Here is a 26,659-nt window from a genome sequence, read left to right on the forward strand (position 1 = left end):
CTGAGACAGGAAGATGGTAATGGCAGAGGGATCACCATCACGAGCTGCAGTTTGGTCTCGGATGAGCCCCAGCTTACTGTGCAGTCATGGTTTTGAAAATATTGCTCAACTTGCAAGAAGGACATTTTCCTTAATTAAATTTCATTTTAAAAAACCTGCAAAAATGACTAATCGATTTGTTAAATAATAACACAATCAACTTTGTATCATTTAATCTTGCTAAAGTTCCACAGCCACTCTTCCCCGGGCATGTTTTTTTTTTTTCTTTTTTAATTAACGTGTAGGACTACATCAAGGGACCATGTAATGGGTGGACTTTCCACCCAACCCACATAAGCTCCTGTAGAAAAAAATACGTTAGTAATTTTGCCTCTGAAATCTTCTTGACAATTCAGGTTTGGAAAAGAGATTACTCCGAGGAGTTTTCATCAGAAACCCTCAGACAGAATTCACTCTGTTTAAAACTGAGTCTTCTAAATGGCTCACTTGTAAATTCTGCTGCGGAGTTTATATTTAAGCAGAAATTCTTTCAATAAACACTACCAAAACAGAACTAAATAATCACTCCATGACATGTAGTTGAAGGTGATGAACCTAATAATCCCCAAAATTTGCCACAGAGTTGCATCAGAAAAGATGATCTCTCATTAAAAAAAACATTTCAAACACGTAAAAATTCCAGCTGCCCTTAGTATTAGTGCCTGCTAATGGAAGACGCACACACTAAGGTGACCTGTGGCAGTTCCAAGTGGGTTTGTATCCCACACACTTCAGCCACAGAAAATATGAGAAAACACAGAGCACACATGGAGCGATGACGTCAAAAGCAAGGAAAGGAAGTGAATCCTGGAAGTATCAGGATTAAGCTACTAAATCACTTACATTAAATATACTTGGGTGATTTTTAGGATGTGACTTACAGTTGGTACGAGGTTAGTTGAAGTTGCACATCTCTTCTCACTATTTCCCTGCACGTGCTCTACCCCCTTCAAAGTCTTTCCCCTAAAGAATTCCCAAGCAAACTCTTCATCTGCTGAAAAAGAAACAAACCAACATAAGCAACCCTGACTTACTGCTTCTGATTTGGGAGGCACTGGAGGTGGAGGTAGGGAAACATCTGAAGACTTTGTTGCTGCGTCGACTGTCCCAGGCACAGGAAGAGACGCACTACCACACTTTGATCGGAAGGATCCTCTGTAATTGTCACATTTGTTCTTCTCACTTAGCGAGCGTGTGAGCGGCTGCTCGCCAGGTTTTCCAGACCCTTGGTCCAACCACAGCTCTTCGTAAGGAAGCTCTGGTTTCGTAGGCAGAAACATCGACTCTTCACCAACCTCAGGAAAAAGATAATCGCTGCTACTGTCACCAGAATCCTGGTACTGAAGTGCATCGTGAGAAAACAGAGCCCATTCGTTACACAGGTCCCTGCAGCCGTGGAGGTTCACTTCGCTATTGCCATGCAAATTGTTGCCATAAACGCACACCGACAGCCGGTGGAAGGACTGCGTGAGCTCGTCCCGCGCATAGCTGAGGGAGTTGGGCACGTGAGCATGCCCGCTGCACCGGCTCTTCTTTGGGCTTTTGCAGTCTTCATTCCAGTCTGTTTTCACATCGCGCACAGCACGGGAATACTCGTCTATGTCAAACTGTTCCTGACATATATTAAACCAATGCTGGATGAGGGATTCGTGCCACAGCTCCCCCTTCACAAGACTGTCAGGTAGAGTAAATTTTGGAAGTGTCAAGTGCAAGGGAAAATGCATGGGAATAATTTTGTTGCCACGAAGCACGCAACAAACCACCACAGTTTTGGTCTGAATGTTGACAAACTTGTACCTGTGTCCTTCACGGATAAAATGCAGGTCGTAAGGGTTTCTGGGAGTAGGACTTGGCACAGTTACATTAACAGGCAGCCGGGTTTTTTCTACTATATTACGAATTGTGTGCTCACCTTCTTGCATCTGCACCTCCAACGGGCTGCGGGTGCTAAACTTGCCCTTACACTGGAATGGGAGACTGATGCTTTCATTGGTCCTGTGGTTCATGCAGATGAGGCAGGGCATTTTGCCTCTGCCAAGCTTGCTAATTGAATTAAGTTTACCAATTTTTTTGAAGATGGTGTTGAGTCGTGACTTCTCCTTCGAAGATTTTGCATAAAGGATTTCTGCTTGCCCCATTAAAGTGAGCTCGTCCCCAGTACTAAGGGTAATGTTGTAAACCTCAGTGTCTTCATTGCATTCACCTGAAGCCACCTGCAAAATAATAATGAAAAAAATTGTTTTTAGCTTGCTGAAAACAACATCGCAAATCATATTAAACCTAACAAGATTGGACTTAAAGGTGGTACTTTGGGAGAAACTATACTATTTTCATTTGAACAGCTGAGTAGTCAGACACATGCGAGAGGTTTAACGTAAAGCTTGGTCACATGACCTTTTTTATAGTTCTGCATATTCTTTCATCTTACTAGAGGGGAAGCAGCCACTTGGAAATGCCAAAGAAGGCATGAGAACAAATATAACAAACTTCAAAATAAAGGACAACTCCCAGCAATTCAAACAGCCAGTTGTGTCACACAGCTATGACAGAGCCTATCTGGATTTGCTTGGGTATCTTTTCTTCGCTCCTTGTTTTTGCTGTAATTTATTTGCCAGGCTCTCGAGGGAAGCAAACATTCTTCTTCCATCAATTTCATCTCCCTGAAGAGCTGAAAAGGTGATCTCATCACTATGAATGAAACATACCCCTTTGATATAACCTCTTCACAGCTAGAGTGAATGACAGATCTATTCCCTGAAGGAAAAGTCAAGAATATTGGCTCTATCCCACCACACGCCCAACTCCCCCTCAGCCTTTAGACTTCCTTCCTCATTTTTTGATCATAATTGCAATTTAAGAGATTAAACAACATATGCAAAGCCATGTGTGTGCTTTTCTACTATAGAAGTTGTACTGGAAATTAAAAAAAAAAGCAAAACAGATGTCCAAGGCTCATTTATTCCTGAATTTATTTCCTTAAGACTGGAATAACTCTTTACGCACAAGACTGCTCTGCTTTCTATTTGAGTGGCTTAATGTGACCGACCAGAACTTAACAAGCTCTTCTTCAGCAGCAGCAGATACTTATTCATAAAAGAAGGCACATCAGCTCATCATCACAGGCCTGCTACAGACTATTTTATTCAGGAACTCTGAACATATTTTTCAAAAGTTGCCAATCCAAAAATAAGGTTGAAAAATATATCCCTCCCTCATCTACGTGACTCCTGAAGACTTCACATAGCTATGTGAAGTTCACATTCCAGCCTTCAGACTTGGACATCGTCACAGGACAGCCACTGCATGAAATCAGAGATGTAATTCCAATTAGTCGGTAATTGAGAAGTGCTGTAAATAATGCTTCCTCTTGTAAGACATGATCCGCAATTCACTCATATTTGTAAAGTCATTATTATCTTCTGGAAACCTCTCGGAGCAAATGGCCAGGCAGCTCAGAAGAGGTGTGCCTTTGGAGTGTTTCAGCTCAGCACTTCCTGACAGGAAGCCATTCAAGCCCTGAATTATCCAAACAAATACTAATTGGCCTAATCCAGGAAACCACTGGGATTTTATTGTACACAGTAGTCACAGTTTACGCCGCTGGCCAGACAATATAATGAAAAGCTGCAACACAAAAGGAAAGCACTCAGATTTTTCTGCTGATAACACCAGAATGATGCTTATTGCCATTTTCTCTTCAGAATCACCAAGCACTGCATTCGCACTGCTGCTGGTGAGGCAGTGGAGCTGATGGGGCTGAAGACACAGGGCTGTGTGCACATCCCATTCAGTCCACCGCATCTCTTCTTGAAAGGGCACATTCTATAAGAATGTGGGTTTCTAGTAATTACAAATCCCCATAAAGGACTTCTTTGGGCAACACTGTCAGACATTTTAATGTGAGACAGCAGTGTTACAGCTTCCTCTTGCCTCCTGCACAGCAGGGACAGAAGCGAGGGAGCTGCTGTAATCCATGACTGCAGGAGCTGCTGCTTTGACAACCTGCAGCTTCTGAGCTTTTTGTGAAGAGCCCGTTCTGAAGGACATGGCGGCTAAAACGTGCAGCCACAGGAGGTACTGAGCCAGCACAGCATCACAGTGAGCCACGGTCACGGAAGCAGTTGCTCATTAGTGGCATCCACTTCAACCAACAGCACAAGGACTGTGACATCAGACAGTCATGTTTAAAGACAAAATTACTCTGAATTTAAAAAATTTGGAAATTATTCTTCCCTTTTCTTGGAATATAGTAACAGCGTAACAATAAGCAAAATATGGCTGAATCTAAAGAAAAACTATGCTGCTATTCTAATTTGACACTGAGAAAAATAATGTGTGCTCTTCCTTCTGAAAAAATATCTGTAAGGTACCAGCTGCTGTCTAAAATGGTAACAAAGAATTGAAAAAGTGAAACCAAAACACTAAGACTGCACAACTGATTTCATTTCTGCTCACAAAATCTTACTATGGTGAAGTTAAGGCTGCAGGTACACCCCAGCAGGCCAAGTGTATTTGAAATTTTAAGTTCTTAAAAGTTCAGGTAGCTAACGCTTCTCTTCTTGTGTGAGGTTAATTCAGTTATTTATTTATTTACCACCTACTAATTAACATTCACAACAAGTACATAGCAGGTAAATACTTGGTGCAGAACATTAGCAACAAATACATCTCTTGACCTGTTGGCTCTACTCCTGCTCCTACAGCCCCATGTGCTGCTGTCTGCCCTTGCCACACCTCCACATCTTCCAGGTCTTTCCTGCGAGCTGCTTCCTGGCCAGTCTGCCTGCTGTAGGGCTAATCCCATGCAGGTACAGGGCTCTGTGCTCACACCGATGAACCCTGGGGGGCTCCCACCAGCCTGGGAATCACAGAATATCCTGAGCTGGAAGGGACCCACAACAACCATCAAATCCAACTCCAGCCTCCACACAGGACCACCCAAATTCAAACCCTGTGTCTGAGAGTGCTGTCCGAATGCTCCTTGAACTCTGGCACTTGGGGCTGTGACCATAGCCCTGGGCAGCCTGTTCCACGCCCACCACCCTCTGCTGAAGAATATTTCCTAAGATCCAGTCATAGAATCATAGAATTAGCTAGGTTGGAAAAGACCTACAAGATCATCCAGTCCAACCATCCACCTACCACCAATAACCCCACTAAACCATGTCTCTCAACGCTATATCTAAATGTTTCTTGAACACCTCCAGGGACGGTAACTCAACCACCTCCCCAGGCAGCCCATTCCAGCGCCTGACCACTCATTCAGAAAAGTAGTGTTTTCTAATGTCTAATTGTCCTGGTGCAACTTGAGGCCATTCCCCCTTGTCCTGTCACTAGTTACAAGAGAGAAGAGGCTGACTCCGAGCTCATGACAACCTCCCTTCAGGTAGTTATAGAGAGCGATAAGGTCTCCCCTGAGCCTCCTCTTCTCCAGACTGAACAATCCCAGCTCCCTCAGCCGCTCCTCATAAGGCCTGTGCTCCAGACCCCTCACCAGCTTCGTCGCCCTCCTCTGAACACGCTCCAGGGCCTCAATGCCTTTCTTGCAGTGAGGGGCCCAAAACTGGACACAGTACTTGAGGTGGGGCCTCACCAGTGCTGAGTACAGACAATGACTTCCCTACAACACTGTTCCTGATACAAGCCAGGATGCCATTGGCCTTCTTGGCCACCTAGGCACACTGCTGGCTCATGCTCAGCCGAGCATCAACCAATACTCCCAGGTCCGTTTCCTCCACAGAACCATCCAGCCACTGTGCCCCAAGCCTGTAGCGCTGCCTGGGGTTGTTGTGGCCAAAGTGCAGGAGACGGCACTTGGCCTTGTTGAACCTCATCCCACTGGCTTCAGCCCAGAGATCCATCCTGTCCGGATCTCTCTGTAGGGCCTCTCTACCCCCAGGCAGATCGACACTTCCTGCCAGCTTGGTGTCGTCTGCAAACTTACTGAGGGTGCTCTTAATGCCCTCATCCAGGTCATCAATAAAGATATTGAAGAATATATTCCTCTGTCTTGAGGCAGCTCCATGCCATTCCTTTGGGTCTTGTTGCTGTCACCAGAGAGCAGAGTTCAGTGCCATGAGGCCTCCCTTCAACCTCCTCTGCTCTGAAAGTGAAGCAGACAGACACAGCCGCCTGGTGGTTAGGAGCTTCTGGGAACAGATTTGATTCACACCAAAAAGTATGCTTAAAGACAAAGTGATCTGATTTCCCAAAGTATTATTGTTTCCCAAAGTACACCACAAATTATTTCCAAAAGGCAGCAGGGATAATACCAAGCCCTCTATCCTCTAAGCTTCCAGCACCAACCCAACAGGATCCATACCTTCAAGCACCCCTGCATGTTTTTACACTACCACTTGAAGTATATAACATGCACTGCCTGCTGTGAAATCACTGCAGGGATGTCAGAACCCTAGACTATTTCATACACTTTGAACTGCTGGCAGCACATCCCACAATATACAATTCCTGTATGAAAGAGAGGGCACTATTGTCTTCTATCTTAGAGCAGCAGTTAAAGCAGCCCAGACTACAGATGGACACAGATTAATGATCTGTTCTTCTGGCACACTGCTGGAATCTCCTCATAATTCTGGAAAATATGTAGAGTTACAGAAGGAACCCAAAAAGCCTTCATTCAGCTGTATAGCACACCAGGAGGGCTGACTGGTCCCAGTGTGACTCCAGCCTGCCCTGCACTTTCAGCTTGCCTCCCCTTTTTGTCTTGCCCATGCTGGAGCCATGCCCTCATCTCCTCAGTGGCTTCACCAGGCCTGCTTTCAATCTTCAGCTATGAAAACAGAAGACCTTGCAACAGGAAGGAAGAGAGACCAGCTGAAGGAATGGGAAGAAGAGGGAAGGCGAACACATTTTCTTCAGACCCTTTAATTTTAATTACTTTGTGTATGCTCCCTCTTCACATCTTCATTTTCAAACAAAGGTTCCTCACTGGACAAATCCAGTGCAACAACCTGTAGCTGTAAATGCCACACCTCTCAATGCCATGATAAACATTAAGTTTTGTCTGATTCTTAGCCTTGGGAGCATCCTGAAATAACTCCTTCCCCAAACACATTTCTCTTCTTGTTTCTTCTCTGTTAAAGCACTGCTTTACACATAAAACAATCAGTTTTGAAGTTTTAATCCACCCTCACCCATCTGCCCTTGCCAATCTTCACTTTCTCATAATAGGTGAGAACCAGTGTGTCTAGCTCTATGGAAGAAGCAGCGTTTGCCACACTATCCTGCAAAGCCTTTTAGAAACAACTAGATATACAAATTGAACAAATCCCAATATGAGAATCCCAATATGTTGAACAAATCCACACAACCAAAAGCAGTCTACTCCACACTGTACCCACTCTCCACCCTTACACATACTGATCCATACTAACAGTTCAGTACTGATACCAGGCTGCTGATCAGAAAGGCTGCTGGCTTGCAGATGTCTTGTCAAACAGGGGGGGTCAAGTCACTCTAATCTTTTAAACTTGCAATTTAATAACCATTCAGAAGCCAACTGTATCTACTGCAGAAGACAGGCATCAGGAAAGTGATGAATGATGATTTAGGCAACACGTTCTTTTGGGAAATCTCAAGCATACTGTTTCTTTTGCTTAAGGAAAGGTTAACTTAGAAAAATAGATTTTGATAACACCTGAGTCAATATCCTGTCTCGAGCTCCAATTGTTCTAATTTGTTACAGTTAAGAGGCAGAAGTCCTTAATCACTTGGGCATGTAAGAACTCCTTATAAAAATGATTTGTGGCTTCATACAACTTGTTATACCTGCTAGATCTTATTAGAGCAATGCAAGCATTGCATTGCCAGTAAAAACGTTAGGACTTTTTCCTAGAATTTTTTTTCCTTTAACTGTGAGGCCTCTGATGCACAGTTGCTACATACAGATTTTACTATTAAAGCCAAGAGAACAACCAGAACATAATTTTTTTTATAGGGTATAGAAAGTGATAAAGATTTTTATTTAATATAAAAGAGAGAGTCCAGAAGAGTTGTAAGCAGAAAAAATAATCAAACTTTTTCAAGGAAGTTAACTATTCTTTCTTTTATAAACGCTTGCCTCACAAGACAGAATAAGCAATTATAACTCTTGGTTATAGTCTACGTGGTAGTCTACGTATGCTTCCCTCTCAGCTTCTTTGCCCTGATTACTACACTAAAAGCTGGCATAAGTCAGGAAGGCCAGCACATGAAAGCTACAGAGCTTCCTACCCAGGCTCCCTTCAGAGCAGCCTTTAATCAGCAAGTAGCAGGTCTACTTCTCTCTCATGCAAACTGCACCAGATTCTGGAGGAAAGAGGCAGTCTCAGCACCGCAGTACCAGAGTCACCAAGGTGCCACCTGTGTGCTGGGGAAGAGAAGAAAAACCTTCCTGGGCCGAAGGAGGGCTGCCTCACAAGGCTGGCATAAAGGCCCAGGGCAATGAGGGGACTGAAGCATGTGTTCTCAAGATGAAGTACTACGAACTAGCTGCAAACCTGTACACAGACTGATTTCAGCCAAATTTTCATTGCAGCACTTGAAAATGCCTGCGTGGGTTACAGTCTTCTAAGTATGTGTTTTTTGAAAACTTGGGGCAAGTTTACTAGGGCCAACAGAACTGCAACCAAATCATGAGATTTCACTTAAATCAAAGGACTACATCAAACAAATCAGCTATCAAAAGTTCACAGCAATCAAACAAAGTCTTCAACAGAAAAGAACCATTACAGGATTAGCTAATTAATGCACATTTCCATCCTTGGAAATCCTCTGCAAACAGTTTCACAGCCTCTCTATGGAGATATCACCCTATCTTCAGGACAAAAATGTTATCCCGGAAGATTTAAATGGTCTCGTAACGCCGATTGGGCTGATTTTTGGAGAGCAGGAATTCGTACCTTGTCCAATGGACAATGACTGAAGGGAATTAGCTTATTCCCAGGTCACTCAGATTTACTGTGCTTGTAGATGCTGCTGGCTACCAGGTATCTGAGGCGACCAACTAGGTATACAAGCACAGTACTGACACATACACATATCTAAAGAAACTAACTTAAGTAATTCTAACCATTACAAAAATCTGGTTTAATCTCAAATTCCTGCTGTTCTGTGAAAAGTACTTGTGACTCTACCTTCTACTCCCAGCTCTGCTTGATGATGGTATGCTTTATAGCACTCCTTCAGGTACACCACAGGCCCTAAATGTCCTGCCCCAGCACACTTCCCAGAAAGCCTGTCTAGCTGGGAAACAGTAAGGAGGGAAGGGAGACATGTGTCCTCTGCCTACCCTAGGGTAAGGTGGCTCATTTTCCTCTTTAACAACTGAACGCACAGAAAATAAAATAAAACCTCCGTTCGTAAATGAGAAAGCAGCAGTTCTCTAAACTACAGTATTCGCTGAAAAATACTGCCTAAGCAGCTCAGACAGATCTCAACACAATCATACAGGAACTGTCCAGTGGCATTCTGTAACTCTACAGGCTCTTTCTTCAAAACTTATCCACAGGAGTGGGTTTTTTAGAATAAGAAAAAATTCCCAGACATCAAGACTTCTCCTCATCGTAAGTGCTTCATTAGATATTTTAGACATTTTTTCTTTTTCTATCAGATTAGCTAACTTCTGATATTCTTAATTTAAGCGAACACACTGCTTTGGACAGAAATCAATTGCATTCTTCCCTTTGCCCAAATCATTTTGACACCACCTCTCTTACACTAAATTGTAGCATACATCATTCTGTTGCATATACTTATTAAACACTTTTACAAGTCCTGTTAATTCATTTTTTAGAAGATGACAACTTTGGGATAGATTTCTATGAAACAGGAAAAATTGCCAAGATAAATACTGCCAAGATAACTGTTTAACTAGGTTAAGCCTGGATTATTATTACTGTTATTTACATTAAAGAGTATGACTAAAATATCTTTTAAGATGGATTTGACATATAACAGTAGGCTACGCTCAATTCTGAGTTTGCTAAACATGACAAAGAGATTTGAGAATACTGGTGCTAAACTCAAGACATAATGTTTTATATTTTGAAAAGCCTTCTTCCAAAATCAGAGCTGCGCATTTCACTGTGCCATGCTCTTGATTTGGACACAGATACACTGAGAAATATTGGCACAGCAATGGATAAGGCTGACAGTTCCAAGATAATAATGATCTTCCTGGGTAAAAATGGAATTTTCTTGTTGCCTTCATTTGGCTAAGTATACCCTAAAAATTCAAGTGTTTCATCTTTCTTCTGTAGTTTTCATTCTTGAGAGGTTCTGCTGCATGGTTTCAGGTTAGTAGCATAAATGTAAAAAAAAAAAAAAAAAAAAAAAAGTACTGAAAGGCAAGAGTCTATGTCACTAAATGCCATCTTCCATGAGCACTTATAGCAGTCTTCAGCAATCTTTTATCACACCTATAAAAAATGCAGTCTAGCTGATGTTCCCCAACTCCAGCAGTGCAAGAAAGAGNTAAAAAAAAAAAAAAAAAAAAAAAAAGTACTGTCCTGAAAGGCAAGAGTCTATGTCACTAAATGAATTAACTAATGAGCACTTATAGCAGTCTTCAGCAATCTTTTATCACACCTATAAAAAATGCAGTCTAGCTGATGTTCCCCAACTCCAGCAGTGCAAGAAAGAGAAGAAGCCATTAAAAGATATGTGGGTTATAAAAATCCCACACTATTACACCCGGGAGTGGGAAAACTCTATACTGGTTTTGCACAAGCAGCATCAGCCAGTCTCCTCCGTAGAGTATACAATGCAAATAGGCACCATTGCATCCCAGCTCCAGGATGCTGTTCTGCTGTTTTGCCAGAACTGACCTACTTTGTGTAGGTATCTTCCAGGAACTATGGGTAAGACAAGGGAGATGAACATGTTCTGTTACCACCGCTTCATGCCATAGCACTGTAGTTTGGCGATGGGAAGCTCTCTACCAGCATTGCTGATCCAAAGACAAGTTCAAGAGGTGTGCATGCACAAATACACGCACACACACACACACACACAGAACAAGCCCATCTTTTCTATTTCTTTTATTCACAATAACGCTACAGTAATTCTGAGAGAAGCAACACCATCATTTCACCACGCACGCTCTCTGAGAATAAGGCTTTCTGGACAGGGATTTGAGCAGCTGCTGCTTACCAGAAAATAAAATTCAGACTGCTGGAAGTGGGAGGACAAAGGGGGCAACAAACAACGTTTGTTTAAAATCTGGCAGAAACATCCCAATTAGATGAATTATGGGATGCACCATCAGGACTGCTCCCTAAAGTGCCATAGGATAGGACAGTCCTTCTAGGATGTGTTGATTTAGTGCTGCAAAAATGATCCCAAAGAGCACCACCGCAGAAGGCAGAACTAAAGACCCATTTGTCTCAAAAATCACACTTCCCACACAGCGCTGTTGCTCGTTTGCCATGTATATAAAGGTTGTAGCAGTTAATCATTGAGACAGAGATAAATATTTATTCAGGGACTACCTTAACGTTGAATGTTATTTCCTCCATGACGTAAACTCGTTCAGGAAATGCTTTAGCCACCTCCTCCACACTGTTAAAATACTGCACTGGCTCCTTAATATCTCGGTCTTGTTCCAGCAGCTTAAACTGCCCTGAAAACAGATGATAAACAGAAGAGTTGTAAGATATTTACATTGGACAACTGTCACTGTGGCAACTGCTGGCTCAACTTCTTCACTATTTTCCTCGGTCAGTTTTTCCGGTTATCAGCAGCCAAAATACAAAATGAAAGATTGCAAAGAGCCTTCCGAACCTGCCATGAAGGACACCCAGTTTCACCAGGGCAGAACAAAAAGAATGTGTGGGGGCTGCAGATTTTAAAAGATCCTTTTATCGCATGCTGGCTAGAAACAGTAAATAACTATTAAGGCTTCTGTGTTTATGTACTTAATTCACTGTAATAGTATCTGTAAAGATAACATTTTTTGGCCCCTAATAATAGAAGTGTTACAGAGAGAAAACACACTCAGTACTATAAAACCCAAAGCTGTAAACACATGTTTTTTTTGAAGTATGTATTTTAGTGTCATCAAACAGCTCTGAAAGAACGTGAGGCTACATTCCTTTTCTCCTAGACTTTCCTAACAGTGGAACAGCATGGAACAGCATCTAGCTTTCCTTAATTACAAGCTAAGCCCTCTGAGAACTTCAGCAGTGCAAGAAATGAAACCATACACATATAAAACCCTTTTGAAGATGGCCAGCCTCAGACAAGCATCAGGAAGAAGCACTTCTTGCTGACTTTCCCCTATGTGTTCAGTGTTGTGGGAGGCAAGGACCAGCACCAAGGAGCAATTGCTCTTGTGTGTAACAAACATAAGGTTTAGAAGTTTGTTTTATAAATACAGCCATAAAAAACTCAGACAGATACGTTGCTGTTTGTGTGAGAGATCAGTGGAGCAATCTCCCTAAATTTAGAAACATTAACTACTACTAGGCGAAAGGATGATCTCAGTGAGAGAACAGCATAGCAGGCCTCCTTGTAAGGAGCAACTCAAGAAAATGAGAAGTCGTCTGACTAAAATCTGAGGTTTGTGCATCTTCTGTAAATCATATTTTAAAATTAGCAATGCACCCAGGCACTGGCCTACTGCTCACAGTGCTCAACTTCATGAAAATTCATCCAATACATCAGGATGTCTGCCACCTACAGAAGTATTCCTTCCGCATTGTTGTGCACCATACACTGTTTCTCCTGCGTATCCCCATCAGACATGTCCAGAGGATTCACCCATATAGAACAGCTAAAGATGTCATGTCTCTCATGTGCTGTTTTGCAACTGTTTAATAAACCACCGCCCCTCAAAACTCAGTCATCTGGGAGTTATTCTAACTCTATGTCTGCTTCAGGACACTCCATTATTTGAAGCTCAGCCAAGCCAGCTCAAGTACTTCAAACATCAGTGGTACTGTTCCTGTAGCAGGAACAGTAAGTCTTTGGTCTGACCTGGTGATGCCATTCCTACAGTGAACCACATTGCTTTCATACACTGCAGGGATGGCTTCACCAGGTCAGACCAAAGTTCTGCCTTGTGCGGAGAAACCTGGGGCTCAAGGATGCCCAGAGCAAAGGTTTTAGCTAAGTAGGTCTAAATTTCTACCCTGTAAATTTAATTGCTTCCTGAAAGTATCTAAATGTTTTAACAAAATCAGATGCCCGACCCAAAAAAACATTGGCAACTTCTTCCACAGGCTTTACAGTACTTCCAACATGAAGGGCAGAAATTTTAGGAGTAACAAAGCTATCCCTGCTAGACACTACAGGTAGCCATAAGAAACCCACAGCAGATGAGCATTTGAAAAGAGCACTTCAAGTACTTAACTTAGTAGAAATATACCAGCATTGTGCAGTTGAATTCCTTGAGCCCATTCTGGCGCAAAGCAATCAAGGAGGAACCATGTAGACTGCACCTCTGGAAAACAGGCAGGGAGGTGCTCTGGCAAGAGAAGCTGGAAGTTGTGTTGTTGATAAGGGACAGAGAGGGAGAGATGAAGGGAGGACAACTAGGCATTTCATTGCCAGGTCACCATACACAGACAGCGTCGTTCTGGTTTTGGGTCTTCCCTGTCAGCCGCTTCCTAATTCGGAGAAAGACGCACTCTCCAGGCCTGCAGGCCCTCTTCCATCCAGACACACTGATCTCCTACGAAGGAATTTCTGGAGAGTGCACAAGCCGAGTGACGGCAGACCTTCACCTACATGCGCCAAGATATCACGCAGCAGCAGGGATTACGTGTGGAACCAGGGAGTGCCTGATAGCACAGAGAAACAACCACGCTGCAGCACAAAGCCAATGACAGTATTACACAAATAGTCACTAGGGATGACACGTTTTTAAATTTGACAGAAGTTGTCACAGTGTTCTCCGTGGGTTAACTACTGGCTTTAGCTCGCTCCTGCTTGCTTTGGAATTGCTCTACAGGGAGCATCATTGCCCTCTTCAGTTAATGGCACAGCCACCTGGCTACAACTCTATTGATTGCCCAATTTGGGATCTAGGGGTTTGATCTGTGGGATTCCCAGCTGCAGTCACTATTTGAGGCAAACTGTGATTACAATTTACAATGGCATTTTATACTTTAGTATAAAAGTCCCCAGAGGAATAAACAAACAAAATTACTGCAAGTTCTAGAAACCTCAGACAGATCTGCTAAACCTAGTGGGGTTACCTCTGATTTAACACCCTTACGTACAGAATGGAGTTGAATACAATACTGCATGGAAGCTACATAATTGTTGGAAACTGTGAGATACTGTGGAGATAACATTTTGCTAGTTCAGAAATAAATCAGGAACTCTTGCCCAAGAGTGGGAATTGAGTTGAACAGAGTAACAACATATGAATTCATACGAATAATGGAGAAAAACATCATCTTTAACAATAACATTATCCAAACAACACCCATCCAGCACTTTGAGCGAGGTCTTTAATTCTAGGTCCTCTAGTTACTCTGTCTGGAAGTATATAGTATTATTTTACTATGACTGCAATTTATTTAACAATACGTAGGTCTGGTGGCAACAGAAAGCCAGTCATCCATTACAACTCAAACTTCTACAAAATAGTCAAAAATTCCTCCCCACAGAACAAAAGCTTTAGGCTGTCAGCAACTAGGAGCAGGGTCTGCTAGCTACAGCAGGCTTGCACATGTTCTTGTATACAAAAAAACCAACATCAGCTGGAGTATTGCTCTGGTACAAAGAGATGCTCAGAACCATCTATGTAGCTATCTGTGTCATCCTCCCTTCCTTCAGCTGAGCTGCACAAACACAAAGCTGTCTGTGCCTTCATTGCTAATATACAGCAATTCACAAGGAGGCAGACTACAGAGGAGTACATACAGACCCAAAAGCATATAATAAAAGGGCAGCATTAATCTTCTCCTGTTATGAAATCAAGTATTCTGTGCATGGAAGCTGTCAGGACTGGACGTTAAAATGCTTTTCCTTTGGAAAACCCTCTGGATTTTCTATAGACTTTTTTTGAATTTATTTCTTCATTGAAAAAGGCAGACTTTTCTACTGGAAGGGGAGAAAAAGGGCAGAAGAGGGGCCTGCAAAACAATTTCGAGCCAGATGTCAAGTAAGTAACAGGGAGGAAGGAGACAATTACTTATTATGTTCCTCCCCAGTCTCTACTCAAATTGCCATAAAAAAGAGAGCATAGCTGAAACACAAGTCAAATGGACGTAAGACTGTCTTGACTACAACCTGAAATGGAATTTTATTATCCTTCACAACAGACAAAATTCCATCAAGAGACTTTACAAAAGTGACAGCAAGCTTAAACAAATTACTGCACAATTTAACTGCACTAATGAGGAATGTGACAAAAAATTGAAGAAAATCTAAAGCTACACCTTTATAGAACTATTCATCCTCCTCTCTACTGCTACTACAGAAAGAATAATGAAACATTCCTCAGCGCAGGTTCAGAAAGATCAGATATTTGTTATATTTGCATGGCCCACTGAGCAGGTGTGGTTACTCCTTTGCAGCCAAGTGCAAGGGAGTAATGAACAACCACTGCAAGCCTTATATCTCTTTATCTCTGAGTCTGGCCTCTGGCAGACAGAGTATTGGAACAATTTCATTCTAGTATATATTATCTACACAGATTATGAAATCTTATTTCCGTGTGAAGGTACTTACAGCAGAGACTGTAAATCCACTACTGAAGGAAATGAATCTGGAAAGATAAAATGCAGGGAAAGAATTAAACCACGGCTTATCCCCCAGTTTATGGAGGCATTTATTAAAAATGAGTAGGAAGATCGGTCCATCTTCCTTCTTGCCAGAAGCCGAACACTTGCGAGCAGGATCTGCCCTAGGTCATTAACTAGCCCTTTCTGTTCCGGCCTTTCAGTTGCTTCTGTCACTTCCACTGCTCAGGCTCTTGCAAGTTTATGGGTGTATAGAACTGCAATGCGCCTCATTCAGGTATTTCTGCAATTTAAGGTCTGCTGGTCTTAGCAGCAATCTCCCCTTCACACCCAAACAGCCCAGATGTTATAAATGCTCTGACTTGTATATCCAAAACAAAAATCAGACTGTTCTGTAAATAGTAAGAAAAAAGTAGCTGTATGTCATCAGCAGAAAACATGGAAGATCACCAAAACATCTGCTCAATTGCGTTCACTGTTAGAAGTTTCCCTAAGGAGGCAGGAGTTGTATTGTCTTTCAGCAGCTTTGATTACTTAGCAAGTCTCACATCTCTATGTGAGACTACATGCAAAGCCTTGAGCCTCTCCAGAATGCGCAGACAGCACAGCAGGATAGCCAAAGTACTGCAGAGGTTTATGTTTCATATTATTTGTTGACTGCTGACTGCATTTCAGTATTTTAAAGAAGAACAGACCTGAGTCAAAGAGAAAAGGCTCTCTACCTTCCAGATCACCACAATTCAGGAAAAAGATGATTTGTGTCTACAGTTTTTTTTTGCATTTCCATGCATCAAGATGATAGGAAACAACTTTCTTCCACTCCAAAAGGGTGATCCTTGATATAACTGAGCAGAGTTGAACAGCTAAAGAGTAAATAAGAAACAGTAAGGAGGGCAAACAGAGGTAGCTTGCTAGATGCTAGGGAGAATGTCAGTTTATTTCCTCACTTTTCCACTCCATCAACTATGTCATATGTGAGAATTATTCCTTCCTTTCCTAATCTTCAGATAATACAGCCAGTCAAGAATAACCATGGCAAACCAAAGACTCTAAAATAATAGATTAAAACAATCCTAATTTCTGCCGCTCCAACCTACGTGCAATTTTTTAAAATCAGTTTTTTATTTGAGTTGACACTGTCAAAATGTCACTGCATAGAGCCTATATGTGGCATTTTAGCATTTCAAAGAGTTGCTCAAGGACACTGGTTGAAGATGCCTAGACCTGAGAGAAGGCAGAAAGAGCAAAGAACACTTTGAACATGGGAATGTATCACTAAGTCAATAACAAATGGTTTGGCAGACATGCAGAAGTACCAGTGAGCAGGAAATTAATGCCTTCCTTTGCTTTTGTCATCTTCCAGCTTGCAGAAATCCAGAGCTTGTTCACAGCTCTCCACAGGACAGAAGTTTACCACGGAGTTCAGGTGTTTTGGAGCAGAAATGCTCCTAGGTCTCCACTGTAGAGGAGACAGTCAAGGGAGAAAAGACTCATTATGGAGGAAAATGGCAAATACAAACAGCATGTTGCTTTTACAGAATGCCGTTTTCAACAACTGGAGCAGACAGCAGACCTCAAGCCAACTTGTGCAGACAGGCTCAGAGCTCAGTGCCCGAGGAGAGGACAGGAAAGCTACTGCTCCATCTAGCAGGGTTCCTCATCAAAGAAGCTACTGGCTTCACCTTGGACTAGAATCTGCCAGAGAACTGATGTGGGTATGATTATGTGGTAAGTTAATCTCTCCATCAAATAAAAAGAGCAAGGAAACCCTTGCTGGTACAGATTCACCCTTATTCGCCACACTGACAACTTCTGAGAGTTATATAAAGGAGGCAGAGAAGTAAGGTGCAAAGATGGAAGTTTTTCTGAGTTATTCATAAGAATTTATTAATGTATTGTAGCCTGCTGAAAGCTACAGGAGGTTATAAAAGGGTAGAGAATACAGCAGGAAAACAGAAGAGTCTCAGCTTCCAAAGGGTAAGGACTGGCCCACAAACTAGAAAAGCTACAATTGAATCTTACATTGTAATCACCATGAAGTAGCTTTGAAATACTGTCTCTGTTTTTTAAGAGCCGCCTGTCTATACTTCTTCCTTGAGGGGAAAGGGATAGAAGAGTACTTCCCGTGTCCCCAGCTGTCCCCAGTCATTTGGAAATGTTGGGAATGAATTAAAAAAAACAACAGATGAAAGATGAACTAGGGACATATCTAAGTAAACATAATACAATTAGAATTCATCAAGTGTACTGGAGCTAAACTTATGGCCCTGTGAAGCAGAGGGCAAGGCACAATGGCACATTCAGTCAGAGATTGTGCAATGTTTCATGGGGAAGGAGCCCTTCAGATGAATAGCTTTACTTCTCAGAAGTATTATCAAGATTTTGAAGCCTTAAATGCCTTTATTCCTCTCCGTGTTATGTCTGCTGTACAAATACCCATTCAACCACAGCATAATGAGTCAAGCATCAGAACCTAGTGAGACATGTCGAAGCAGAGCATCAGCATGCTGACGCACCACCTGCTCATATGCATACCATTGGAGAGATCAAGGGAGGGAATCCAACCAAGTTTCCCCACACTGCAACACAATGATTGCGCTTCTCATCTAAACCTCTAATCCCGAGCTGCTAAAGCAATGCAGATGATACAGCCTAGCATCCTATTTTCCAAATCTTACTTTTATGACTCTTAAACAGTGTAACAAAGTATCTGATTCTATTGGCAGCATAAGGTAGAGAAATCAGTTCAAATGGTGACTGATGATAGTTTAAAGCAGATTTAAGTAACAGAAAATGTATGAGAGGGAAATCTAGTTTACTGATTACGTAAAACTACAGACAGGAAACAAGTCTAACCTCTACCCTTTGTTTCATAAGTTATTATCATCACAAATGCTAGATTACCACAATGAAATGTTCCATTTTATGGGGTCATGCTGGAGCATCTTGACTAGTAAGAAGTTAACTAGATTCAACTTACTCACTGGGTTAACATCAATCTAACTAGTAATTAACATCATTTCATTCCTTTCCCATGTGCTGCCAGCAGATACCACAAAAAAAATCCACGGTTTTCTGTCAGCATTCAAGATCACACACTTCAGTGGCCATGCAGAGCAGTCTGGTGGCTACTGCACTGTCTGCCTTTCTTCATTACTACCAAGAAAAGCCATTGCTGGTTTCCTGTTGAACAGTAAGATCATAAACACACACGCATGAAGATGTTATGCTCTCCTGGTGAACAGCAGAGCTAATTCAGACTGCAGCACAAGGCATCAAGAGCAAGAGAGTAAAGTTACAGAGAGCCCAGCTAAAACAATCCAGAGCTTGCATGACAGCGTTGAGATGACTTTGTTTACAAGCAGATGTCTGATAAGAAGCTTTCCTTATGTGCTTGCTATTCTTTTCAAGCTGCACTGGAGGGCCACTTACTTCTCAGTTAAGAAAATGCTAAGTCACTAAAGAGCTAACAACTCTCATTCCTGCAGAGGCAACCAGGATCCTTATGAGAACCTCTGCTGGAAATGCTTGTCACCAGCAATGATCTGAAATGAAGGTAAAGCCAATGCGTCCCCCACCTAACAGAAGCCTCCACCAGAAACTGTCCTCCCTATGAAAGGCTGGAAAAAGACGTGGTACCAAATGTGAAAAAGTATGTGACTACTGTTCTTATCGTACTTTAAATCACTTGTATTTCTGAGCAAATAAACCACTTTCATTTATACTTGACACATCAAAGCTGATTCAGAGCTGAAAATCAGACCTGAGGAGTGGTAACTCAGCTCAGATCTGCAAATCCAAGTTCAGGAACAAAATTTGCCTTGGATGGCATATAAGCCTCTTAGGAGAATCTTATTTAGTCCAGGAAATAGAACGTTAATTTCCAGTATTAATATTTATTGATAAGCATATGTTTTTTGAAACGGTAAATTCTATTTTTTGCATTGTTCTACCCAAGCAGATTTTCCTATTTTAGCGAAAGGCATTACATACATTGAAATTTCAGAGGTAGTACAGACTTAGTCTGTCTTTAAACTTATTATCTAGGTGATCTCCTCCCGGATCATCAGTATACGCCAGTCTCAAGTCATTACAAGAACAAGGCTGTCTACAATAGATTAACATTTAATTAAGGCACAGAAGAAAGTTATGATGAGAGTAACAGAATGAACCCCTCGTTAACATCTGAAATTAATACTACTAGGTTCAAGCAGGCTCAAACAGGCCATATTAGAATACCTGTTAAAGATCAACTAGACGGGCTGGAGATTTTGTATCACAGCTGCATCAAAAAATTCTGCCTTTACCATGAATTTCCTCATTAACATCTACTTAGGCTGATGTTGCCACCAGCAATGGTGCAGCTGTAGTTTATAACATATGACTCCAAGTTTCATACAGTCTTGTCCCTCCCTCAAGAAGACACCTTCTCATGGGAATCCACATAGGAAGAAGCATTTCTTCCTTTTCACTCTTAATATCTTGGTTGGTATAACAGACTTAAGTTTCTTAACTGAAGTATCAATGAAAAAGTGAAGAGTTTAAGAGCAGCAGTATGTCACAGTCCAAACTATGGACAGATGGAAGAGACATCATTCCTAGAAGAATAACTGAGTTTGGAAAGAGGGTAATCATTTTAGCGGACCAAAAGTTTACTGCACTGAAGAAAGCAAACGTTTGCAATTTAGAAACCATCAGGTCCCAGCCTCTGTGCCAGGCCTGCTCTGAATTGTTTCACTTCATTTTGTTGATTAAAAAACTGGGAGAGAGAATTACTGCTACAGGAAGGAAATGAAGATGTGCAGAAATGGAGAAGCATACTTTTGGTCACAACATGGATTTCAGAGATTCTAAACAAGCAACTTCTGAATTTGTACCAGTCTTGTCCACTGGACAAATTGATGGATTTGGAAGCCATCTTTCAGAACATATATTTGACAGAACTGAGGTGGCTTTTCCAAATGACTTCATACACATTCTTTTACATCTAGTGGAGTCAAAGCTTTTGCTAAAGAAACAGCAATGACTGCTAAGCTTAATCATTAACTTAGTCTAACTCAGCAACAGCTTTTGTTTATTTCATAAATATAATGCCCACCAAAACTCAAGCTATGAGTGTTCCTGTCCCACCGTAAAGATACGGCCTGCACTCACAAACCCATCACCTTCTCTTTCTGCTGTTTTGCTGACAGAACCTTTTCATCCGACTACTCCCACACCAGAATCTCCATTTCTACGGCCTGACTTTAACTGCATTCATTGCTGTTGTGCTGCTTGAGCAACCTTTTGTGCCCTTCAGGTTCTGACCCCGCTCCCCGTTACGCAGGCCGTGGTACGAGTGTAGGCCGGTGCGCGGTAGAATAGCCCAGCTGACAAGGACAGCCATGTATGCAGCACTGCTGCTGGCAGGCACGTTCAGTGCAATAAACAAAGCTAAAGAAAAAAAGCATTCACAGAGCAGAAATCTTTAAAATGTATGCAGTCCAATACTGTATACAAAGTGCTTTTGTTTCATGTTCAGGAACAGGTTTTATAATTAACTGAATGGGAAGAGTTTTAAAAACCAGGAACAATGACTGAGTCAGCAGTTCCAGCTCTTGGTAACTCACAGGGCTTTATATGAGGCAGAATATGCATATTTCATTCAGAGTTAGACATTTTTATCAATGTGGAGAGAGTCTTCAGAGCCTGGGCTTGGTAGCCTGAAAGAACGTCTGTGCATTATAGACTGTCTCATTGTTCCACAGCTTGTATCTCATTCACTCACTGAATACACATGGTTCGCAATCTCCAGCATAAAATCCTATTTCCCCACCCTGCTCCTCAACTTAAATCTATTGAAATATTTCATGCAAATTACTAGAAGACCTGTTGCTCTAATAGCTCTCAACACTTGCATATCAACAACAGAAGGGAGAGGCTGTTGTTTTTTTCAAGCAACTGAAAAGTATTTTATTAGGAAAGGCTCTTTTTTTTTTTTTCCTTTCCCTCACCCCCCAAAGCCTGGCACAGGCTGTATCTTAGCTTACGCATTTATAAAATGCTTAAATTGGGTGTGAATGCAATTTATTATAGGTCTGACCACCAGCAATTATGAGCAATCTCTGGAAAAAAGTTCACTTTACTTCTGGAACAAATTAAACAACGTATTTCAAACTGAAATTAAGCCAATTTCCAAAGAAACTCCTTATTTACATAGTAGATCCAGCTTATTCAGCTAAGGTCTCCGGCCAAAGTATTAAATCTACTTATGCTACAGCTAAAACTATATTATAGATAATTTAAACAAGTGTAAAGCCAAAATAATAGACAATCTGAAAAATCACTAAATACATGTATTAAGTTATGCCCTCAAAATGTTGTTGTCCATAACACTGGAATATCCAACAAGCATGCAAAATAATTTGCAGCAAACATTTCTAACATTTATTTACAGCCAGTAGTCATGTTTACACCATCATCTTGGCTGAGAAGGTGTTTTGCTACCTGTATTCCGCATGTGGTAAAAGCCATCTTTTCAATCACTGTGTGCAAAAGCAGTAAAGTCTGTCAGAATCATTTATCTGGTTTCCAGTACAAGCCAACGCTGACTGAGGGTTGTGCAATTTATCTACAAAGTCAAGAAAGCTCTCAATAACAGTACAAAATGAATGAAGGCAGCTTTTAAGAATCAACATTTTGGCATACGTTCACAGCATATGTGAAAGTGTCACAGAAAAAAAAAAGCAGATGAGCTGAAAAATGAGTGAATGGAGTTGGTGGATAAGAGCATACTGCTTCAGCATCATCACTTCATTTAATTTTCATGTCTCCTTAAAAAGCCAACAAAGACAATAAACCTAAAGATCTAAGCAAGGTACACATCTTCCCTAGCTCTTCTGAATGTATTCTGTCACACAAATTGTTTCACTAATTGGTTCAATAAAGTACCTTAAGTAAGTTGGTTACCATCTAAAGCCCCCCTTGGCCGTTTGAATGGTTACAGTTGCATCTGAACGGTGAAAAGAAACAGCACATCCAGCCAATTTTTCCTTCTTACGTCTGTCAGCTTGCTGAGAGTAAATGAAACGCCCGTTAACAGCCAGCCTGGCCTAACACTGCCCAACAGAAAGTAAATGCTACAGACTACACATCTTGTGCTTTAATTTTTGTGTTTCTAGAAGACCACTCAGGTGATTTTGTTTTCTCCATGTAAATGATAATACATGATTTTAAAAGTTACACCGCACCTTGCTAATGCTTCCTGAAATGATAGTGAATAAGTTATCTGTGTTTGTAGTGAAATATTTTCTCTAATACTGGCTTGGGGCATCTCCAGCTAAAAGCCATTTTTGTACCAATTCTATTGTGTAGCCTTTCATGGAAAAGGCTGTGAAGTGGTAATTATCAAAGTGTCTGGTCCCCTACTCATCTTTGAATGCACACATGCTTTCACAGATGCTAGACTGTCATTAGATATGTTATTACACACTAATCTTTAAGTACAGAAGCTAACATTATCAGCTGCAAATGCTCTACAGAAACTCTGTGCATTAGACTTCCATGAAAGAACTTTTCCTTTAAAACAAGGTTACATCAGCGCTACCTCTGAGTCTAAGAAAAATACCATTAGCACCTCTGAATCAAAAAGAAAAGTTGTTCATTGAATAATGAAACTAAATCAATACTAGGCAGTTTGCGTGAACACAAAGATTTAAGGTGGTGAAGGATCCATGGATAGGAAAACAACAACTGTTTTAGACTCTTAGAACTGGTTTACTAGAGAAGTTGGGAGAGAGAAAGAGAGACCAAGTAATGCTTAGAGACCAGAAAGACTGGTAAATCAAGCTGGAAGCAACTGAAAATTCAGAACTGTCAAAAGATTAGTCTCTGCCAGTGCTATTGCAGAGTACTGAAATAGTTTCCTCACCAGCCTAATGCTACCTTTCAGGAAAACAACTATTTCAGTTTTTTAAGCACAGGGAGCAGAGCTGCAAAAAGAAACCCTTCCTTTCAAATGACACAAATTGCACTTCTTGAATCAGTAATTTCGTAAAAATCTCCTTTTCTTCCTTTTTCAACTACACTACTGCAAACCCAGCAAGAGCAAAGCTCAACTGTGTAAGTGGCCTCCCACATACTGAGCCTTTTCCACAGATACAGAGAAGCACACTAATTATCCTGCTGCAGCAGATCATTTGGAGAAGGGTCACCTGCTGGAAGGAAGTACCCCAGCACTTTTCTCACACTTACACAGAATCACAGAATGGTCTGGGTGGGAAGGAATCTTTAATGATCATCTAGTCCAACCCATTGCCAAGAGATGGGAAACCTCACTGGATTAGGCTGCCCAAAGTTCCATCCAATCTCACCTTGAACGCTTCCAAGAATGGGGCAGCCACAACTTCTCTGGGCAACATATTCCAGTGTCTCACCAATTCCATAGTGAGAAATTTGTTCCTTATATCTAATCTAAATCTACTTTGTTTTAGCTCAAAACAGATACTCCTTGTCCTATTGCTATATGCCCTTGTAAAAAGTCTCTTTCTGTCTTCCTTATAAGCCCCCCTTAAGTATTGAAAGGCTGCACTGAGCTATCCCCAGAGCCTTCTCCTCCTCAGGTTGAATAACTCCAAGTTTCTTAGCCTGCCATCATTGGACAGGTACTCCAGTTCCTGGATCATGCTTGTGGCCATTCTCTGGACCCACCCTAACAAGTCTGTGCGTGTTGTGTGTTGAGGGCCTCAGAACTGGATGCAGTCTACCACACCGTGTTGCCTTGAGGGGATCAAACCCTGTCATTGAAAGATACAGTCTCCCATTAGAAAACTTGGCCAATGGTACTTGTTGTGTTCACAGGAAGCAGTCATAGGTACTGCTTCCATTGACTGGACATACAGTGCAATAGCTAATTGGCTTATCAACATACAGTTTCACTGGTCATTTAACTAAACTGATATACAACACATTTAATTAAGTCCCTGAAAGACAGCGATCAGCTCAGCTAAGTCAGATACAGTCAGATCGCTATGCCACCTTACCAGAAAGTCTCTCTGACTGAGGGATGTCAAAGTTTTTAATTTCAGGGTCCTCACCTTTCTTCCTTGTGATTGTTCATTCTTTGAGTACAACAGGCAAGCTTCCCTTAGTGACTCTTAATCCTAAATTGTTCAGATTGCTGTATACCTGAGTACCTGTGGGTTATTCTTCATCATACCCTAGGTGTTGAACTCCTGCTTGCTACAGGCGCTTCACGGCTGATCACACATCTCAGCTGCTAGCTCCAGGAAGATGCAGTAGAGCCAACTTTCAAAAAACTGTATGCCAGATGACCCAAGATTTTTCTTGGACGGGAGTCAGGAAACCACTCTATGCACTTTCCATCTGATTCACATTAAATGAGCCTTACAATAGCCCAACACCACAAAGCGATAAACATCTGCAGTGTGATAGGAAGGTGGCTGTTTTCCACAGCAGAGAAGATGACTGCTGTATCTGAACAGACTGAAGGTGTACAAGCATCATGTACAGTATCACAGACATCTGCCTCCTTGAACATGCAGGCCTGACAGCAGCCATGCAGATAGGGCAACACACGGTTTAATCCTCAGCAATGCAATCAGCCTTCCAGAGACTCCAGGCAGGCAAACCTTGGTTGCTGCCACACACCGAGCTGCTGCTGCTTCCCTGTAATTGTAAAGCAGGCAAGTCAGTACATGCTGTGAGCTTAAACATTCACAGTGCTGTGTGGGCAGACCTAAAGTGTGTCTCACTTTCAGGGTTTACCAGAGCTAAGTCTAAGGCCGTGTCAGAGAGCAGATGTGTGAACTCTACTCTCATCTTTTTGCAGAGCTGAAGGTTTAGCATTGCCTTTTGTGTTACTTCTTCCCTGTCAAACATCACGAGATGTGCCAACACTCCTGCCCCCCTTTCCCTCACACAGAATAATATTACTCTGAAGAAAATGAAAAGCAAGCAAATGAATGTGTTGAAAACACCACCTGTGACTCTCCTGTAGCAGTAGCACACCTGGAAATCAGTATGACCCCAATTTCCTAGTAAAGGATAAAACAGTGAAGAAATCTATGCCACTAAAAATGATTTTTTTCTTCTAGTTTTAAAAAACCTTCAGAAAAATTAACAGGCATTGTCCCCAGAGTAATAATAAAAGAGGATAAGTTTATCTATGGCCATATAGCACATCACTCTATAACGATCAACAAAAGTGAACTAAACCAGATACTACCTTCAAAAACAGAAAAACTATATAATTAGTAGCTCACGTGACAGAAATACTAAGCCCACAAAATTTATGTCTTTATGCAAGATCATAGCACAACGCATTAGGGGCTAATCCAGGAACTCCAAATAATGTAATGATACTTTCTACTGAAAAATTAAACCATACATAAAGCTCATAATATCAAGCTTTCTAACATGTTTCTGCTTTTGATACCCAAACTCTGTCCAAAAATAAGGTTTTCACTTCCCTTTTGAAATCTGATTCCTCATCCATGGCTGAACTCAAGCAGTGTTGATGTTACGTGAGGGAAAATAAACAAGTACTGGGTTGTCTGATCTATCTTTACAGCAGAATTCGACCTCTGAATACTAATAACTTCTTAGAATGACAACTCTTTCCATCCACATGAAGGCACTAGGGTGATAACAATCAGAATTTTTTTTCCCCCCCAGTATCGCACTTCTTCAGCTTTTTCTTTAAGGTCCACAGTTGGGATCTCATTCCTCATTGAGAACTGTGAGCTATGAGTTTTGGCTGCCTCCTTGAGAAAAATGTGTGAAGTACTGAGCATATGCAATTTAAAGACATAGAAGTGACAGTGTTTCTGCTGGATCAGATCATCCATCATCCTCAGGAGCTGCCCATCAGGAAGGTCTGGGCAAAGCACAGCACTCTGGCTCCCATCAGCTGAACAATAGCTACACTA

At 41.6% G+C, this 26,659-nt stretch overlaps 1 protein-coding gene across 3 annotated transcripts in view; it reads right to left on the minus strand.

Moving 5' to 3' along the window:
* The window catches only part of GAREM1 (GRB2 associated regulator of MAPK1 subtype 1), a 98,180-nt gene that overhangs the window by 10,647 nt on the left and 60,874 nt on the right, over positions 1-26,659 (minus strand). The window contains exons 1-3 of one of the 3 annotated variants that reach the window (XM_021385742.1): positions 15,721-15,757; positions 11,529-11,659; positions 1,074-2,252 (exon numbers count right to left, since the gene is read on the minus strand). In XM_021385742.1, coding sequence (XP_021241417.1) covers positions 1,074-2,252; positions 11,529-11,555 — 1,206 coding nt within the window. In that variant the 5' untranslated portion in view covers positions 11,556-11,659; positions 15,721-15,757. Of the gene's footprint in view, positions 1-1,073; positions 2,253-11,528; positions 11,660-15,720; positions 15,758-26,659 lie in introns of those variants that run through there. The other 2 variants (XM_021385741.1, XM_021385743.1) reach the window with 2 other exon arrangements.

This window comes from Numida meleagris, chromosome 2 (assembly GCF_002078875.1).
Source record: "Numida meleagris isolate 19003 breed g44 Domestic line chromosome 2, NumMel1.0, whole genome shotgun sequence".
Classification (NCBI taxonomy): domain Eukaryota; kingdom Metazoa; phylum Chordata; class Aves; order Galliformes; family Numididae; genus Numida; species Numida meleagris.